The sequence below is a fragment of the Dermacentor variabilis genome, chromosome 7, assembly GCF_050947875.1.
Source record: "Dermacentor variabilis isolate Ectoservices chromosome 7, ASM5094787v1, whole genome shotgun sequence".
NCBI lineage: Eukaryota > Metazoa > Arthropoda > Arachnida > Ixodida > Ixodidae > Dermacentor > Dermacentor variabilis.
In genome coordinates this window covers 27,460,444-27,481,679 of record NC_134574.1, presented here as the reverse complement: position 1 = coordinate 27,481,679, position 21,236 = coordinate 27,460,444, and the positions used below count along the sequence as shown (strand labels likewise).

The 21,236-nt window shown below is 45.6% G+C and overlaps 1 protein-coding gene across 2 annotated transcripts in view; it reads left to right on the top strand.

Moving 5' to 3' along the window:
* Positions 1 to 21,236, top strand: part of LOC142588989 (uncharacterized) — a 289,540-nt gene that overhangs the window by 45,520 nt on the left and 222,784 nt on the right. Inside the window, exons 2-3 of one of the 2 annotated variants that reach the window (XM_075700784.1) lie at positions 8,087 to 8,200; positions 18,614 to 18,759. In XM_075700784.1, coding sequence (XP_075556899.1) covers positions 8,087 to 8,200; positions 18,614 to 18,759 — 260 coding nt within the window. The remainder of the gene's footprint in view (positions 1 to 8,086; positions 8,201 to 18,613; positions 18,760 to 21,236) is intronic. The other variant, XM_075700785.1, reaches the window with a different exon arrangement.

Genomic DNA, 21,236 nt, shown 5'->3' with positions numbered 1-21,236 from the left:
CTGGCCGCGAACGCTAGGCACGAAGCCGGGCCTTGTAGTAGAAACGGGCCCTCTTGCGTGGGCCGCTCTGCAGTGGAGGTGAGCGCCGGCTGGAGGCATTGCAAGGAACCGGGCACGCCACTTCATGTGCCTCAAGACACCCGCGCGCCGGCCCGCAAAAATTCCGGACACCGCAGCCGGTCTATGCATTGCAGAAAGGCCCAAAAAGTGGTTTGAGTTTTTGCGTAAAATAATTATGTTTTCTCACATACTTAAATTGCAAGCCGAGAGCTAACATGTCTGTAGCATGTGTGTAAGCCGTAGTTTGCAATTTTTGCAACTATTTTAGTTTGAAAAATTCAATTAGTTCAGCAAATTCGTTGCGTCAAAAGGAGGGCGTTGGTATGCGTGCTTCTAAAATCTTTTTGCCGACGCCGGCACCAGGTTTTTTGCGCCACGGCTCCTTAACGCTGTCGCGCTAATATTATTCATCAAGCAAGTGGACTCTGTGTTTCGTTAGGATGCGAAGGAGTTTCATGGCGTCACTCACTTGTATATAATACATACCCGTATTGGGCTGATAAAATCGGGTGCAACTCGCCCGAGTTGTCATGGAAAATATTTATTTGGTTGTGTGGTTATTTTCGGCCACCATTTCTGGCGAATATTAATCATCCCCCCTTTCAGGGCACGTCTTCTCAAGAGCGACTGAAACAACTAGGCGGAGGAGTGGCACGTTCCCGATCATCCTTTTACTTGCGCTTTTTGTTAGGCTCGTATAAGGCAGGCACCTAACGTGCTTACGAGTTGCAAAGAGAATTAACTTTCGCGCGACTCCTCCTCGTAAAGCTTGTGCTATCGCAGTTCATCTCCGCGGTAGCGGACCATGGTTACAGTCATTGGAGTCGATAAGCCACTCTTAATTGAATGTGTGCACCCCCTCCCTTCTCTCATCGATTTAGCATAATGTTGTAGTTGCCAGTTTATTGCGCAATGCTGCTTCTGACGTGCAACTGCTATCTATTATATTGTATTTGGTCTTGTAATCTATTTTTCTGTGTTTCTGTGTTTCTGTATTGTGTTGCGTTCTCTTTTGTGAAATTTCCAATAGGTATATGCTCAGTGGAAATCATTGCTCACAAAGATTTTTCAATGAAGGTACTTGTGTATTATTTTTGAGAGTGACTTTTTTGACGCGAAAGCTTCCTATGACCCATCTGGCGAAAACGTAGCAATTTTTAGCAGCGGAAACGGCACCTAACTACCCATTTCCTGTGACACCACATCATGTTCACACCTCGACGGTGCAGGGTCGGCGAAAGGGAATTCTTGCTGCCGCGCCAGGTGTTGCGTGAGGGCGTCACTGCGATGCCACGTCGCCCTCCCTCTAGTTCTCAGAAGCTTGTTTATCGGCGTGTTTCTTGTCCATGCAAACACTGGACTGCGTGCTTACCTCGCCTCGGTAAATGCTATAAAGAAATTATTATATATCAAATCAGACTATTTCCTAAGGAAAAATGTTGCCTATAGGGTGTTTCGAACCTACAGCACCACACTCAGAGGCCGAGTGTCTTACCCACTGGGATAAACTAGCGCCTCCTATATAGCAGGCCTGTGCATTCCTCTTGATGACATCAGGCTACTTGGACCGGCATTTCATTGTAGAGCCATAGAGTTTCCTACAATAATTACTACAGGGAACTCTGGTACTGTAATCATTCAGCCACTATGGCAATGATGGGATGTACATGGATTTGTCTGACCTTCATCCTTGTAGATTCATTCATTTTGGCGAGTTTTTATATTTGTGAAATCATAAAAAGTACCAAGAACAAATTTATCTTTAGGAACAGGAAAACTGTTAAGAACTAGTACCGCTTTGTGGTCAGCAATTTTATCCATAACGTCACACGTATATCTATATTCAACAAGATTTCCGCTAAGAAATACAAGGTCCACAATAGAGTGACCTTTGGCATTCTCGGTGACAATTTGTTTTAGGTTACATGAGAGGACAATATTTATTAGTTCTTTACCGATTGAAGAATCGTAGCCGGTGTTAGACCAGGATTGCCACCAAATGCATGGTGACATTTGGTGGTGCATTAAAATCGCCCAGCAGAACTAATTTGGAACATGACATCCATAGTTGATGAAGAAGTGCTTCTAAAGAGTACAGTTGCTCAACATCAGACCCCGGAGGGCGATAAATTACAGTCATAAGGACAGAGTAGTTGACAAGATGCACTTTACACCACACAGATACTACTCATTAGGACCACAGAGCATTGAAGAACTAAGATCGGACCGCAAGAATAGAGCTACACCACCACCTCTTTTGTGTCTTCTGTCTCAGCGCACAAGGGCAAAGCCAGGTGGAGTAACTTCAGCGTCGAAAATGTCGCGGTGTAACCACCTCTCTGTAACGCCGATAATGAGAGGAGCTTTAAAAGCGGTCAAGGAGACAAAATCAGGAAACTTATTAGCAACGCTTCTGGCATTCACATTCAGAATTTTAAGGTATTCATGCCGCGTTTTCTGTCGTCACTGTGTACCATCCGAACCAGACTTGGGGGAAGTATAAGAACGAGTTGAATTCGTGGTAAGGGCGTTAGTTTTGTGATCTAAGTCATAGCGGATGTTCTCGATGAACACATAATGAAACCTTATACGCACAGGGTAGCCATTTGTTCGGTGGGAGGCACTGGCATGACACATTTTCCTGCGAAGGGATCGTACCCGAGCCGACAAATTTTCACCAATGTGCATGTCCGAGTTCGTAAGTTTGTGACTATTCCTTAATACTTCAGTCTTATCCTTCTTATCTTATCCTCAATCTTAAGAATTATCGGACATGCATGTCCCTGCTGGAATCTTCAAATTCTTTGACATCTTTCAATCTTGGGGCAACTGATCTGTAGCTTTTCTGCAAGAAACGCAGCAAGGCTGCTTAGCAGTAAACTATTGTTTTCTTTAGGATTTTCAGGAAGTCCGAACACGATAAGATTATTTCTGCGTAAGCGGTTGTCAAGATCACCATTCTTCTCAACAAGTTTGTTGATCGTGTTACTTAGGGACAAGAATACATTGGAAGACTCGACAGGCGCAGTAATAAAATCACTGGGTTTAGAAGACAGAAAAGATTCAAGGGAAGCCATCTTAGTAACAAGAGCAGCCACCTTGACTTCTTTACTCGAGGAAGTTGTTTCCAAGGCGGCCACTTAGCCAACAGAGAATCGACCTTCTGGGTAAACGATGACCTTTTACATTGGAGATCCGCAGCGGCGTCTGTGTTAGATGGCGAGTGTTCGATAGCAGCACCCCGACATCCTAACTTTTCAAACCGAGCATTCACAGTGCGACAGAGGGCAGAGATGTCAAGAGCCGATTGTTCCTCTCCTGAAACCAGCTTATTGAACATATCGGGAATTGAGGTCTCGTCATTGTTATCTTCGGAAGTTTCGAATGAGGAAGAATTACCGGCTAATTGGGTAGCGGGTCTGGTCCCCTGTGCTTGGTGGTGGTTTATCCTTGGGGCCAAGGTTGCGTTCATCGTCCCCACTTAAATACAGATTATTAACAAAATGCAAAAATCGAGCATACGAAAACACAAACAGCAGCAAACAGCAGCAAAAAGCGGTCATCGTAAAAAAAAAGAACGTGCGTTTTCAAGAAAGCATACCTGCGTGAAAAAAAGGCAATGGTTGAAAATCGTGCATGCGCTGCTGTCCAGATGCCGACTGAAAATTCAGAGCACCAGTGTGGCCCTTATAGCTTCGGCCGCTGACGTCACAGGCAAAACATCCAGTTAGATTGGTGCATCCCACCAAACGACGAAAGCACTCTGCTGCGCAGGGGCAAGGAGTGCGATAGCAGACGAGCCAGAACTATCATGCACGTGGGTAATACAGCAGTCGACGCACCAGGCGCACGTGGCAGGCTACTGGCAAATAGTAGTCGGCGAGAGGGATCACGAAAAGACCGAATTCATCATGCCAGACGTCCTCTACGAGTTCAAGGTTATGCCATTCGGAACGCGCTCGGCGCCCCAAACGTTCGACCGCTTCATGGACACGGTATTAGCAGGATTAAAGTGGCAGACCTGTATTGTTTATTTGGATGACGTCGTCGCCTTCGCTGAAAATTTCGACAATCACCTTTGGCGGCTTGCGACGCTCAAAACGCCATCAAATCACCAGGGCTCACTCTGAATCCAGAAAAGTGCCGTTTTCCGAATGATGAGCTTCTCTACCTGGGTCACGTAATCAGCAAACCTGGAGTTGCCCCGACCTGCAGAAGACAGCTGCCATCGCACATTTCCAGCAGCCCATCGACAAGAAGGCAGTGCGTAGATTCCTTGGCATGTGTGCCTAAAACACTTGCTTTGTCAATGGCTTTTCACGCATCACTGAGCTCCTGACACATCTAACAAAATGTGATGTCAAGTTCAAGTGGCAAACGCCACAAGAAATTAAAGAAAATTTCAAGAAATTAAGCAACACATACAGTCGCCACCGCTACTTGAGCACTTTGGCGAGGACGCCGATACAGAAGTCCACGTTGACGCCAGTGCCCTAGGCCTTAGTACTGTCCTAGTCAAGAGGAAAGACGCGCTTGAGCAGGTGTTAGCTTACGCTAGCCAGTCGCTGCCAAAGCGAAAGGCAATTACTCTACTGCCGAGAAGGAATCCCTCGCTATCATTTCGGCTACAGTGAAATTCCGCCCTTAACTATATGGCAGGCCGTTCAAAGTCGTCAGCGACCATCATGTGTTTTATTGGCTAACGAAATTGAAGAACCATTCAGAATACCTGGCGCGAAGGACCCGCAGAGTGCAAGAATATGACTTCAATGTAATCTACAAGTCCAAACAGAAACACTCTATACCGATTGCCTACATGCGCCCCCATTCACCCCCCGCTGCAATATGACGAGGGTGACGACGCCTTCTTTGGAATATTGTGAGCGTTAGACTTCGCTGAACAGCAACGAGTAGACTCGGAGCTAAAAAGCCTCATCGAGTATTTGGCAGGAAACGCCTACGCCGTCCGCAGGGAATTATCGCGAGGACTGTCTTCGTTCTCGCTTTAAAACAACCTACTCGTAGAGAACTTCTCATCAGTTCGCGGCAACAACCCTGTTGTTTTTCCCTCAGCGCTGCGGCCAGAAGTACTGCACGCCCTACATAACGATCCGACCGCTGGGTTCCTCGAAATCTCGCGGACGCTATCGAATATACGGGAAATGTATTACTCGCCGCGCCTGACCGCCGACGTCGCCCGTTGCGTAAAGACATGCCAAGACTGTCAGCGCCGCAAGAAACCGCCGACAAGGCAAACAGAATTGCTATAGCCGATCGTGCCTCCTTTCCGACAATTTCAGCAGATGGAGATGGACTTGTGGGGACCCTTTCGGATCTCAACATCCGAAAATAAGTGGATCGTCGCGGCGACGTACTACCTCGCCCGCTTCACTGCAACGAAAGTTCTGCCGAAAGGTAGTGCAGCCGAAGTGGCGAACTTATTGATTGAGAAAATCCAGCTGTGACATGGCGCCCCAGAAGTCCTCATCACCGACAGAGAAACGGCCTTTACAGCGGAGCTCAATCAATCAATCAATCAAGCTCACCCAAGCCATTCTGCAATACAGCCAGCCAAGCCACATGAGGGCAACTGCCTACCACCCTCAGAGGAGTGGTCTTACGCAGGGCCTGAATAAAACACTTGCCGAGAAGCTAGCAGTGTACATCGACGTCGAACACAGTAGTTGGGATGCCGTCCAGCCATACATAACCTTCGCTTATAACACGGCGTTGCGAGAAACAACACAGATTGCGCCGTTTAAGCTGGTTTACGGCAGGAACCCGATGACGACTCTCGACGTCATACTGCTTCCCGTCACCGACAAAGGGAATCTTGACGTTGCGACCTATCTCCAGCGCGTCGAAGCCCGGCAGCTCGCCCACCTGCGAATCAAAAATCAGCAGAGGACCGACAGCCAACACTACAACTTTCGACGACGCTACGTCAAACTACCAGCCTGGCGACCGTGTTTGGGTTTGGATCCTGATACGCCGACGAGGACTTAGCGAGAAGCTTTTACGCCGCTATTTCGGACCCTATAAGATCATCTGACGCATTGGAGCACATGGCTATGAGGTCGTGTCACACGGCGTTTCGTCATCACAGCACCACCGCTCACGACCTGAAATAGTCCATGTTGTGCGACTTAAGCCATTCTGCCAGCGCTAACGAACCTTGGGACTTTGCATAGCAGAACGTTGGATTCTGTTACTTTGTACATTCGTTCATTGTTTTTTGTTACTTTTGTTTACTAAGCATCCATTTGTGCTTCACTCTCCTGTTTGTAGCATCCGGACTATGGTTTATGAGATGGGAGCGTTGAAATATGGAACTGTTTATCTTTTACGGGTGAGCGCTTTTCTACCGTCTCACAAATGTTCTCGCTCAGCTTGTGACACGCCTGCATGTATTGGAAGTTTCTCGAATGGTACCGATGGTCCTGTTGTCATCAAAGCTTGTGTATCTCATTGCATGTGCTACGCGAATTCTGTGGAACATTCTGGAAGACACGCAGACACATCGATTACTCTGGAACTTCGTGTACTCGTGTATAAAGCGCTTGGCCAGCAGATCAGATTTTCGACGATGACCGACTGTGTTGGTGGCCGTCGGCATTCTGGGAATGTAGCCTGTTTCTTAAGGGCACAGGTCCGCCCGAGAAAACGCTTCTTTCGTCATTCACAGTTTCCTACGCTTTTTACCGTCACTACTACGTGACAATATTATACTTTATATGTCCTCGTTCTCTTAACTTTCAGAGCAATCAATACTTTTCGATGTGAGAAGACGTTACAATCCCGCACTATCGCTACCTACTTTCAACTTATCGAGGCCACCAAGTAGAAATTCCCCAAAAGTGTCAAAGTACTAGCTTGTAGGTGATAAATTCATAAGGTCGTTATGTCTATTGTCGGTGTATGCGTCCGTGGCGTAATTGTTTTAATATCGGCCTTCTGAGCAAGAGGCCCAATGCTCGAATCCTGCTGTTGGAATATTCTAATAATGTTTATTTATTCATTTCGTGTGCTGTTATTTGTTTAAAATGACGGGCTTACAAAACTACGAAGCCGTTTGAAGCCAGAATAACGTAGTTTAGAGATATGCATACTCTTCGCATAATTCCAATGCTGGCTTAACTGCCCCCTCTGCAGCTCCCATAGACCCTAGTGATGTCAAAATTACCAAGGCTTAGTCGGGAGCAATGTCATTATATTCTGTTCCTGTTGGGCAAGCAAGCAAGACGTCAAGCATCGAAGTACACCAGACTTATGCTGTCTAGGAGGCGTTGGTCAAGTGTCTCAACGCGCTCGTTTGCCCTCGAGAAAATCGTAACTCGAAGGACCACTCAGCGCCGTTCAATCGGACACCAATGCCTTCGCATTGACATCTCATAAATGCTTAGGTGTCTTCGGACCTTTTCCGCTTGTAACAGGCCCTCTTTGCTATACAAAGCACATTAACATCATGTGAGCATCACCTGCGATCCTGCATTGCTGCACTTCTCGAACTGGCGAAGCGAGCGCGATCAAATGGAAATAGAAAACTACGAAACCAGGAAAACGCAAACTAGGAAATACGTGATTGTCCTTCGAGCTGTCCCGATGAGCTTCGTCAAGTAATGCACATAGCCTCTGGTAATAGTTCCTCTCTGACCATATACGTTTTACCGTGGGCGCAACTTTGACAAAGATAGGCCCACCTATCTAAAGCTTGACCAACCTTTATAAGGCACGTTATCGCTATATATATACCTTCTATACCACAGTGTGCTGCTAAACCTATAAGCCCTAGTCTTGGTCATGTGGGGTATATGAATACAATAATGCATTGGGCAATCTGAAGCAGAATACGCTTCTTTAATGCATAAGACAACCTTGAAGTTTTGGATTGCATCAGTTCCTTAGTATGGTATTTGTATTCTGTCCTATTATAAGAACGTCTTTTATAAGAAGCATAATCGTACATGACGTTGAGCATGAAAACAACGTTATTAAAAAAGATGTTCATTTATATGGCAAATTGCAGTTATCGTGGTTCTGCCTAAACTTCTTCACTGGAATTCCCCTGCATATTCCGAAAAACCGTATCACGAGAAACTCCAAGCCTGAGGACGTCTTCCAGTACCAAGATCCTCGCCAGGTAATCTTCCCCACAATCCAGAATCGCATGCACATCTAAAGCACTAAAACAGCCGAAGATAAGGAGGTTACGCACGCAAGTGCTATATTTTTTATTTTTCACTTGTGTGCGTCATCTACCTTTTGCATGTCTGTTTTACTAGTTGCATTCGCTATTCCTATGGAATATTTGGGAACACAAAATTCATATTAGCTATTTTTATGGGATTAGTATTTATTGGGAAATTCAATCACATTCAAGGGCTATGTATTTATCTAACCGTTTTCCCGCCAACGTTCGTCATTGGTAGACTTTTGCTTAAGAGGCACAGATTCGGTCTAACGCACGGAAGTAACAATTTTGAAACCAATTGTCCGACCAATTTTTGTCACTGGGTATGGGAAATTCCTCTTATAAAGTCTTTGATGCCAAGTTGGGTAACTGGGTATGTTTCACTGAATATGTGCCGCTCTTGGCAAAAATTCTATGAAAGCTTCTCCACTGTTGTGCAGTAATAAACGCGTGTCACAATAAATGTTTGCTCTTACACCACTGAGCTGAAGAACGGCATTCGTGCTGTTGTGGTCAACGTTACATGCCTAGGCTTCCTACAAGTTGCGGCCTGTGGGTTATCTGCGTGGCAAGCTGCTGTCCTGACATGTGATGTCCCCGCCCTCATGGAAACCACCTTCAAAAGGTTTCACCTCAGCTACTGTGTTCGCCACTGTGCGGTTGCACGCGGCTTTCGAGGGAGCACAACCCTCTATCGCAACAGGGCGAATGCATCATAAGAGGCAGCGGCGTCAGCACGCGCCTTCATGCTTTGACAAATATGAGAGAGAGAAATGCTGTATAGAAAGGCAGGGAGGATAACCAGACGCATCCGCACGCCAGGAACTCTTTAACGCCAACGTAGACCACTGCTCATGTGCCACTATGCGTGTGCTGGCCTTTATTGAACAACTTTAATGCCAACTTGGGTAACGGGCGTGTCCTACTAGCTGTGTGCCTTTCTTCAATGAACGTCTTTGACGCCACCTTGTGTTACTAGGTATATGCCCCGGGAAACGCTCCGCTCTATATTACGAAGAAGATCCCTTGATTTTGTCCGATGCTGAGCGGAATTGACTCCACGTCACAAAGCTCCTCAAAGACATCAACCCATCGCATTAGCAAGCTGTACCCCAATTGCATCGGCTACGTGCCGCTTTCAATCAACACTTTTCACGCCAACGTTTTAAGGAGCCGCACCATGTAAGCAGTGGGAACGTGCGCTCTTCAATGAGCGTTCCGGCTACATAGATCACGGAATATGTGCCACTAAGTGTGCGGCTAGTGAGGGAATAATTCTTAGCTCTCGCAGAAACCGGCGCACCACCCTTGTCTCGGAAGCTGTGCGCAGAATTATTTCGGCAGTGCTAATATATGGCACAGCGGGTCCATAGTGACGCACTAGAAAGGAACCCAGTTGTCACAAGAGGCGTTTCTGAGTACTCACACACACTGACACGCCATAGATTTCTACGGATTCATGGTGGCCGCGCTAGATGACACCGGGTGTTCTTAGATGTATAGATAAAGAAGATGTATGCAAAAACTCTAGAATAAAACGCATGTGCCTGCATGCCTGTTGGAGCGCAGCAGGCTAGGTGACTATTAGTCCCCTTCCCGTTTCGAAGCTAATGCCAATAAACGATCGCCATCTTCATCGAAGCGCAAGTAAAAAATGCCGCTGCAGTACACGCCCCATACATAGCTCATTTCAACTGTGGCGCATTACCTTCGGCAGGGATAGTAAAATGGGTTTTTTTGATTTTTTTTTGTTGCAAGTACATCGCTCCGATGGGGCAGTATTCTGAACAATCCGAACCCAAAGTCCACCAATTTAAGCAACACTCCTGCGAAAGGTTTTCACGGCATTTTGCAGCATCTCCGTGACCTAAAAAGCGAATAAGGTAATTTAGCCGAAGGACAAGCTGACCTAATGAGCGTGGTTGACACCATAAAGACTACGCAAGAGCCTTTGAATGCAAAGTTCGTAACGATATGCCAACGATTGTCAAGGATTGAGGCCAGAACTGCTGATTTAGAACACGCTGAAAATGTGTGTAATCAACGATGGAAATCCATAAAATGTTGCTTATCAAAGTCGCGATCTGACTTCAAGGGTAGGTTACCTTGAGGGCTGATCTTGTCGAAATAATCTCATTGTCTTATGGCACTGACGGCGCTTATGAAACGTCGACTGAGTCAGACTAAGGAGAAATGGTTTTACTAAAACCACATATTGATGCTGCTTTTTCTAGCGAGAACGTTGGGCGTGCGCACCACCTAGGGAGTACATATCCCGAGGAAGAGTGAATGCCAGAGATAGCTAAATTTTATTTATTTCAAATCACCAGAAAAGTATTCGGACTCGGGTCGATGCTGAGAACTGCCAACGTGTCCACTGTCAAGGACTATTCTCCTGCTACCCGACATGCACTAGAGAAATTATTGCCGTATGAAAACATACTTTTACAAGCACGAAATTTTAGTACTCTTCATGGCAGAATGATCATCAATATTCGTTCTTTTGTCTACAATCAATCAAGCGACACTGTACGTGAACGACGTCTGAGGAGGCAGCGTTCTGCTACCATAAATAATGCGACTGGTACCAGTATAACGTTGTAGGTGGGTTGATATCTTTCATAGTTTCTGACGTTTGATATCACTCTTATTTTTCATGGAAAACAAGAGGAAGGCGGAAGGTGTAAATTCAAGATGATCAAAGCGAGAAAAGGGTGCAAGCGGGACCCAACGTTTCGACAAGTGGACTTCCCTTTTTCAAGCGTTGAAAGAGACAAGTCCACTTGTCGAGACGTGGGCTCCCGCTTTCACCTTGTTCTCGTTTTGCTCATCTTATTTTTCATGCGCTTGCTTCAAAACTTGCCAAGTAGGAAAGCCAAAACTGTCTTCCAGCTTACGATTGCATTAACCAACAATAGAAAGCTAAAGCGGCACCAGCCGCAGTTGCCTACTGGCTTTGGTGTCGGGCTGCTGAGCAAAAGGTCGCGGAATGGAATGCCAGGCACGGCGGCCACATTTTGATAGGAGCGAAATGCAAAACACCCGTATGGGCACTTAGATTTTGGTGTAAGGTAAGCGATCCTAGTTCAGCCAAATTTCCCGAGTCCCCCACTACAGCGTGCCTCAAAATTAGGTTGTGGTTTTGGCACGTAAAGCCCCATACTTTAATTTAAAGGGAATGCGGTTTTCTCAGAAAGAACGTTGCCCAATGCGGTGGTATTTCATGCTACAATCAAGTGGGTGGGAATTATTTTCATAACCTTTCTTTAACCTTACACTCTTCCAACGAACTGATTTTTCCTATTCAGCGTCACTTCGCCTTTGAGTTGACTATTAATTCACTTTTCTCAGCGATTAGCTAGCCATTTGGTTAGCACAAATTCTAGTCACCATCGCGGCACAGAGTTTGTCCCACAGCCGGGAACCACACAAATATGTTTTGTTCCGAATAAGCGTAATGTATACATATATATATATATACATATATATATATATATATATATATATATATATATATATATATATATATATATATATATATATATATATATATATTACTGTCAAGCTGTCTTGCGGAAAAGGCCTATTCGGTTTCTTTGTAGATTCGTGCTACAAGCAGTTGATAAAGACGTTTTCTTTTATGACCTGGTTGCACCTTGAGTGTTTGCGCAGAAGTCATTTTTGAAATATTCTGCACATGAATTACTTATTTCACTATAAGTATTCTTACTGTAGAGAGTTCACGTATGGAGCCTAGTTTTGTTGATCTTGCGAAACTCAGCGAAAATTTTTGTAGTCGTACTGTGTTCATTTGCACACACTTTTAATAATTATAAAATTAGAAGAAGGGTAGCGAAAGTAAATTTTAATGAGCCACAACAACTTACGCCTGACTGGTGTATAAACCCTAAACTGACTAACCTGCTTGTTGGTCCAAATGAAAGCTCAGGATATACACCTCCTTCTGGCGCATGCAAACCCTTGAGCCACAGAAGACACCGTGCGAAGACACAGAGATGATTCAGTGTCAGCGTGACCGTGATGCGACGGCCGCACAGTGGTCCCAATGAAAAGTGTGACTCGCGATGGTGGATAAAACTCAACATAACCCTACTTGGCCCTTAACTTGATCCCATGTTCTACCATACGCTTCAAGATTATTTCTTTGCGTCCAACTGCATAAACTTCTCGGCCACAAAAGTGGGAGCATGGCACCAATCATCAAAACACACGGCAAAACTTTCTCTGCAGCACAGCACAAAGGCGCTGTTTTATGCGCCGTAAGAAACTAATTGAATATTTTGTTATAGGTTATCTACAAAACGGTACTGAGGTTCACTTGGATGCGAAGTTATTCCTTTAAACCTAATCGTATGTTTATAACCCTACTATGATCTTCCCATGTCGACTGAAAAGGTTAGAAAAAGGAAAATTACAAGTTTCACGTGTCAAATTCCCTAGGTGGCCGTATCAGGCCGTAGCAGGTTTGTTAATTGATTTACACGACCTGGAGTTATCGACACGAAAGCATGAAATGTCCTATTGAGCGAAGCCGACATCTGTAGTTGTGAACTGGCACCTAAATCCCCATTAGCTGTGATGCCACTTCAGGAGCGCGCCTCGATGGAGGTGAGCGAGCGAAACGATAGAAAGTGCTGCCTCATTAGTGCGCCAGCTGTTGCGTGAAGGGGGAGGGTATAGACGCGAAACTACGTTCCCCTCCCTCTCGCTCTCAGAACACGTCGTGTGTTCCGTTCTACCTTCCATATCTTTTACTCTCACCCCCGCTGGGCTTGGGAGTTTCGAGCGCCTGCCGGCCTTGGCTGCCGCTGCTCCTTCCTCAGTCCCTCGTTGCAGAGGACGGTGATGGCACGTGGCGTTGGCACCACCGGCTGCTGCTTGCTGATTCGTGCAGCGGGTACCGCTATGGCACATTACTCGCAGGGTGAAGCTCGAACGACCGCTTAGCGACATTAAATTAGACAATAATGCTTTCTCATTCACAAGTGATCAGAAGTGCTGAAGTGTCCTCAGATGTTTTAATGTGCGCGATGCACGAGAGTTCTTGCCTTCTACTCTCATTGGAATGTGGCCACCATGGTAAATAGAAATGTTAAGCACCATTTGTTAACTATTCTTTCAAACCAACAGAATACTTAAGAAACAACATTTTGTAGTAGCCCATTCTCGTTTTTCTTTACTCGATATTTTGAAAAGAAGTACAAGGACTGTGAAAATTTACTGCGATATATCCGGCGCAGTACGCCTCTTCGTCAGTTTTAGCCAACTAGTTCTAAACAAAGTATTCTGATATTTTGTATAGTCATGTCAACTTCCATAAAAATCAAGCACAAAAACATTTATTTTTGGTTTCTGTGATGCCGTGCGAGTCCACATTCATACTCAATGGCAACACGCTTGACAACTCAGAAAGAATCTGTTTTGGTATTTGGGTTCTAGGTTGTTTCATATTCTTTTTGCGCGTGCTGTGCAACAAATAGGCCCAGCGCTACGTCATGCAGAGCCATCGATCATGTAGAAATTGTGCGTTTTTTTTTTCATGAGCACCAGTGGACATATTGTAACATTTTGATGCGCTTAGTGTTATTTCACTTCCTACGTATTCGGTACGACGAGTCAGCACATCTCTTGATAGTGGCTTTCGGCGCTAAAGTTAAAGTTGCAGCTGGAACTGCCTCAATTCGCCGATGCGCCGAGCACCACCCCACCACACTTGTGCTCGCTTCACAATGTGCGCCTGTCACTCGAGGCAGTTACTTACGTCACTTTGACCACCTAGCCACAGGTTCCCGACGTTGAATACGTGCTTCGCCCGATCATCGACGTGCCTTTGAACCGGAACGTTGCTTTTCCGCATACGTTGGTCACGGTTACTCACAACGACGTGGTTCTACCGCTTCTGAATTTCAGCCTGTGCCCTAAAGTGATTCCATCCGGCATCTCCTTTGCCAGCATTTCTAGTGATACCAAATTTGACATTGAGAGCCTGAATGCCGAGAGTGACTTAGTAGTGCCAATTCCAGCTCACAGCTCTGGTGCCTTCACGGATGACGTCGCGAAAGTGACTGCACCTGACCACGAGTCTGGATATCTTTGCACGAGTCATGGACATACGTCACCTCCTTTTATTGGGCAATGACATCTTTGATTTTGGCGACCGGCCTTTGGGTCAAACATCTCTCGGTGACCACTGTATAAACACTGAAGACATGAATCCTATTAGTCGGCGTCCCTATGAGGTATCGCACGCTGAACGTCAAGTCGTCCAATCAGAAGTGGACAAAATGCTCCGCAAAAGGGTCACTGAGCCATCAACCAGCCCTTGGACTTCGCCTGTCGTCCTTGTGAAAAAGAAAGATGGTACCTGGCGTTCTTGCGTTGATTATGGCCACTTAAACAAGATCACGCGAAAAGACTTCTACCTACTACCACGCATTGATGACGCCTTGGAGTGCATGCACGGAGCTAAATACTTCTCGTCCATTAATCTTCAATCCGGCTACTGGCAGATTTCAGTTAATGAAATGGACGGCGAGAAGACGGCCTTCATCACGCCGGACAGCTTATATCAGTTCAAAATCATGCCCTTTGGCCTATGCAATACTCCTGCGACATTTGAATGTATGATAGACTCTCTTCTGAGAGGCTACAAATGGACCACCTGTCTTTGTTTCCTTGAGGACGTAGTTGTTTTTTATCCCACGTTCGGCAGCCACATTACCCGACTCGGTGCGATTCTTGCGGTCTTCCGAAAAGCCGGCCTTCAACTGAACTCCAAGAAGTGTAAATTCGGGCGCCGTCGGATTACCGTGTTGGGACACCTTGTTGACGCGTACGGTGTCCACCCAGATCCGGAAAAAGTTCGCGCCGTACGCAGTTTCCCTGCGCCACGTTCTGGTTCTGACGTGCGCTGCTTCGTCGGCCTGTGTTCTCTTACTTTCACCGCTTCGTCAAGAAGTTCGCCGACGTTGCTCGTTCCTTTGACAGATCTTCTAAAGAAGCACACGCCATTCTCATGCAGCCAGGAGGAGACTCACGTGTTCGCCGCCCTCATCCGATTTCTGACAACTCCTCCAATACTTGCCCACTTTGATGCATCTGCACCAACCAAAGCCCACACTGTCGCAAGCGCCATGGCAGCGGTGCTCTTCTCGCCCAACAGCAGAATGGTACCGAGTGCGTAATAGCTCACGCCAGCCGCCTGCTGTCACCAGCCGAGAGAAATTACTCCATCACGGTCTAGCCAAGCGGGAGTGCTTGGCTAGTTTGGGCTGTCGCAAAGTTCCGGCCATATTTGTACGGCCGCACGTTCTCGGTCGTTATAGACCACCACGCCCTCTGCTGGCTGTCTTCCCTCCGGGACCCGACAGGACGGCTTGGTCGCTGGGCTTTGCGGCTCCAGGAATTTTCATTTCTTGTAAACTATAAGTCTGGGCGTCTGCACAAGGACGTTGACTGCCTCTCGCGTCACCCCGTGGATCCTCCTGATACAATTGTGCATGATCAGGTGACCTGCGACCGACATGCGCCCTGAACAACAACGCGACGCATCCTTGCAGTCCATCATCGCCGGAGTGCAATGTGGCAGCACCGACGGCACGAGCCGCATGTTCGTGCTGCACGACGGCATCCCCTACCGCCGCAATATTAACCTTGACGGTCCCGATTTGCTCCTTGTCCGTCCTCGTCATCTGCGATCCGTCTTTCTCGAACAACTACATGATGCACCGACGGTGGGACACCTCGGAGTTTTGCGTACTTACGATCGCGTACGACACCGGTTCTTCAAGCCGGGTCTCTACCGCTCTGTGCGTCATTATGTCGCAACTTGCGAATTGTGTCAGCGCCGGAAGAAACCTCCCCTTCCACTTGTCGGACAACTTAATCCAACTGGAGTTGCCTCTGAACCGTCCTTAAGTGTAGGCCTTGACATGTTTGGCCGTTTTGTGGCGACGACTAAAGGGAATAAGTGGATCGCCGTCACTACTTAATACGCAACACGCTACGCGATAACAAAGGCGTTGCCGGCTAGTTGCACAACAGACGTCGCCAATTTTCTCCTTCACGACCTCATTCTCCGGCGCGGTGCACCTCGACAGTTACTTACAGACCGTGGCCGCTCGTTCTTGTCTCGAGTTGTGGACGACCTTTTCCGCTCTTGTGCCACTGAGCGCAAGCTGTCCATCGCCTACCACCCACAAACGAACGGTCTTACGGAACGTCTCAACCGAACACTCAGGGATGCTGTCAATGTACGTTTCCAACAATTACCGCGACTAGGACACCACACTGGCTTACGTGACATTTGTGTGTGACTCATCCCGACATGACACCGCAGTATATTCATCCTGTTATCTTTTGTATGGTCGTGAGCCCAAATTGCCCTTTCGCACCATCCTACCTTCTGTGCCCCGCGTTGCCACTGAGTATGCTCGCGAAGTCAGCGATCGCGCTCACATGGCGCGTTAAATCGCCCGGCGCGTCAAATCGCCCGTTCTCGCTTATGAAGCTCGCAGCATATACAAAAACAGCGTTATGACCGGTGCCATCGCGACGTTCAGTTCGGCCAGGTGCCTGGGGCCTGCTTTGGTCACCATGTCGCCGCGTCGGCCTCTCCCAGAAGCTTCTCTCTCGCTACACAGGGCCTTATAAAGTCCTACGTCAAGTTAACGACGTCAATTACGATATCGCGCCGTTACAGTTTGATCCATCCTTAAGTCCGCCGCCTGTTGACGTCGTGCACGTTTGGCGGCTGACGCCATTCTTCGCCTACCATTCGCCGAGACGGCGCTTCACCACCCGGGGGTCCTGTTACGGTAGGATCAACGAAGAGAGGAAGAAGAATATCGCGAAACGCTGGCTGCTGCGGCTTGTTGGTGGTCAGCCATTTTAACTACTCAGACTTATTTTGTATATATATTGTAAATATAATCTTCTATGCTCCAAACGTCCTCGTAACATATTTCTAGAAGAATGAATTTAGTTCATACGGCTTCATAACTGACGACCGCCGTTCTATTTGTGGAATCCTTGATGTGTCGTAGATATAGTGGTCCTTGGTACAAGTGACTTTACAGTACACCACTTATATTTTCCCGCCATCAAGGTTCGCATAAATGTAAAATAGAATGTTGCATTGACTTCATAAATGCATATTACGTTGTGAAGTAAGCTACCTCAGATAATATAGTACCGCTAAGGTGGCCCGCAACGCTTATATTTACGCCGTACGATGTGTGATCAGCATCTAAGACATTTTGGATATCGCTAACCTAAAACCGTGATGCTTCACGGCGAATGAATACTAGATGTATGAAGTACCTTCACTGAAATGTGGAGCTCGTTGTGTGTTCCATGAGATAATTAGTTGTGTGAAATCTGTGAGGAGTATATCCTTGCTCACAATATATATCCTATATTGAGCAATGATTAGGCATGACCTAGACGTTCAAAATTTTAAAATTTCTCCACGTGGACGTGCAGAGTATCCTTGGCCTAGCCCATGCAGCACGTTTTTTGGAAGGTGCAAGCTATCTGTAGCATTTACATTTTTAGGTGGAAAGAAAAAAGAAAACGATTACAGGAAACTAGCCGTAGGCAGTCTAATGTCATTCATTTTAATGAACTAGAATTATGTGCCCCGTTGTTAGGATGTCCAAGACACCCAAGAGCGAATGACTGATGATCTCACGAAAAAGCATCAGTTACCGGGCCTGATAATTCCTGTTTCAATCTATTACCGATGCTCTCCCGTCGTTTTCCCAGCTGACAAACGGCTTTTACACGAAGTTTCTATCATTGATATCCTGTGGATCATGCATTCTACTACCGCTCCTTGGCGTCTAGCGTTTAAGTTATCCGTTGAATGCGATCCCATGCTTCGCCTATAAATGCGAGTTGACGTGGAGGGGCTTTTTATTTATTTCATAGGCCTGAGTTTGTTACCGTCGTACTTTCAGTTTGTTAATTTCCAATCTTTGCTTGATACCAAAAGGAGAGAAAACATTAGGCGTTTTCTCTATTCTTACCCCCGCTGCAACTCATCGCACGTAATTCAACTTTATCTGCTTTTTCTTCGTGTTGCGTCTTCCACAATTCTTCCACATTTATCGTCCTTCGTAGCTGTACAGTTTAGTCTCACCTACAGAAATTTTAACAATACATAGTTAAACCTTTAGTAGCCATTTCTTACTTTCCCGTATCTTATCAATCAGTCATGAACTTAGCACGACCAGCGCCCACTGCACTGGTATGATTTGTCTAAGGAGGTCATGTCCAAAATTTGTTTCGTTAAATATAAATAACATATTGCCAGATTTTAACATGCACTTTTTTCTCTAGATGCTTGGCAGAACAGGTGTACTCCAGCTCTACCGGACATCAAACAACTGGAATCCCATTATATCTTTATGCATGGATTCGTCATTCATCAAAGAAGAAAATGGCTCATACTACAGGACTATAAGATATTACACACCAGTTATACGGTACGACATGCCAATATATTATTATTATTATATATTTTATTTCCCATCAAAGAGGGGCTGATGGAATGCATGAAATTAAAAATGAGGATCGCTTGATGAAGGTGCGATACCTTTTACAGCAGGCAACACCTTACATTACATTCATGGAAACAAATAACCTATTCCAAACAGAAAGAATTAGTGAAGTACATTTCGAGGCGTTTCATTCTTCCTCATGCATGTTATTCAAACACACAAATTAGGTTCTCAAGCCTGCTGCAAAAGGTAAAATAAAAATAGAGGCGAAGAATGATCACACTTGAAGATGTAACATTACCTTTGCAAGTAGATTGGGAATTCTAGCATGTTTGTTTTATTAACATACATTATCGATGCGCCACGTTAAGGAGCTGTTTCTGTCACGCGACGACCAATACTATCACGGTGTAAATGAATATTTTAAATGTCCTGGAGAAAAATGTTCGAGTAATTCAGTTCGTTTAATTTGACTGGTAACTTGTAACTTATCATCTCGTAGCCGTAATTTGTCCACATGGCAGGCGACACCTAGGCTACCGTGTGTCTGGCTGGATACAAAGATTTTAAAGAGCGTGAAGACGCTAACGTTGATTTAAGATCTAGTGATTTCATTTCTTCATTAGCATGTTTTGCATAGTGAATTGTAAGCATCTAAATTGAATTGATCTATCATTTTCTGTCCGTTAATAAGTCTGGCTGTATGTTCATAAAGTTTATGTACAGAAAACGAAGAATTATTTTTGTAGGACAGATATATCTTTTAAGTTTGTAGTGGGATGGTCGCCCACACTAATCGACAGTAATTTAGATGAGAACAGAATAGGTAATTATACAGAAGCAAATTCAAGAAATATACGCATATTTCCAGTGGGTAACATGTTATACACCGAAAATAATGTGTTGTTAGCTATCATTAAAACAACTTCGACGTTATCAGACATGTAGCAGAAGTCTGGTAACATTTAACAAGCGTGCAAGTCTCTAAGTAACAAGTATAACACGTAGAGGATATGACAAGTAGGTAACAAGTATGACAAGCATACTTGCACCTCTACCGTGACCGAGAACAAAGTTTACATTGAAAGCTGAGAACAGTGGTAGCTGAAAGCAATTACTATTTGATAGGTGCTACTATGTTCTATAAATGAGTATTTGGTATCGCTGTCAGGTTGACCCTGTCCTTATGAAAAACATGAACTCCTTCCGAAATTTTCGTGTAAAGAAATGTTGGGCAAAATGCTTCTGTATCTCATTTACCAGTTTTTCTCCCAGAAAGGCTGGCTCTAGTTGAATAAAACCACATTAAATGGAGTCGATGGGGATAGTTACAGGGGCTTGTTGGTACGGCATATCTTATTTCGTTGTAGTGCAAGCTGAATGACGAGGACAACAGAAAGGCGCATCTGGCCCACACAGCGCTAACTTTCAGCAACAAATTTATTTCCATTTCTCGTCACTATATATACACTCTCTAAACGTCATAGAACGCTTGTGAAATCTCGGTAAACATGAACAAAAAACAGGGTACCACACGCAAGCACTTTTTTGCCACACAGATTGTACACGTTCAACGCGAACAAAGGTAATCGAGCTCTTTTATAGATAACAAAAAGGAAGCCTTACTGACGCATGTGTCAGCAAATGTTGATATGTGTGTAGCTTCTATTATCAGCCACATTTACTTTTTCACATTTTTTTTGTTAGCCACTTTTACGATTTCATTCCGCGCATAGGAAACTTGCGAAGAGGGGAATCGCGAAGATGTGTTTCGACGAAGCACTGAAGAAGTCATGCCACCACCTAATGCACGATAGCTTCGGACGGCAAGCCTCCGGTTTACGCGACGCTGCTTAGCCGGGCCACGTGCTTGTGTCAGTCGCAGAAGGACTGCTTAATAAGGCACCGGAAAGCAGTTCGAAGCAGCTGCAAGGCATAAACAAAAGAAAGGTTGCTGTCATCCCCTACATACATAGATTCTCCCAAAGATGAAAAAAAAAAGATGTCGATAGAAGCGGCATCAACGTTGTATTTTCGGTGCCTAATAAATTGGTCAGCCAGTGTAGAACCAGAACGCCAGAAAGAATCACACATACCGCATGCGAAAAGAAACATAAAAACAAATTCATTGATTGCATCGCGGGTGTGGTATACCGCATTCCTCTCGGGTGTGGACGATTCTACATTGGTCAAACACGTAGATGCATAAATGACGGGCTATGAGAACACAATAACAAATTAAACAGCGTGGCTGTCGACAGCTTTCATGCGATCCATTGCCAGAGATGCAGATGTAAACCCAGATTTCAAGAAACAGCCATTATGACTACAAGCAGGTGTGAGATGACGCGCTTCATAATAGAAGCTAGACACGCGTCAACATTTGGTCGTGCCTGCGTCACTAAGCCTTCAATTTCATTATGCACAAAAGAGATCGATTATCTTTGTACTCGTTCAACGGG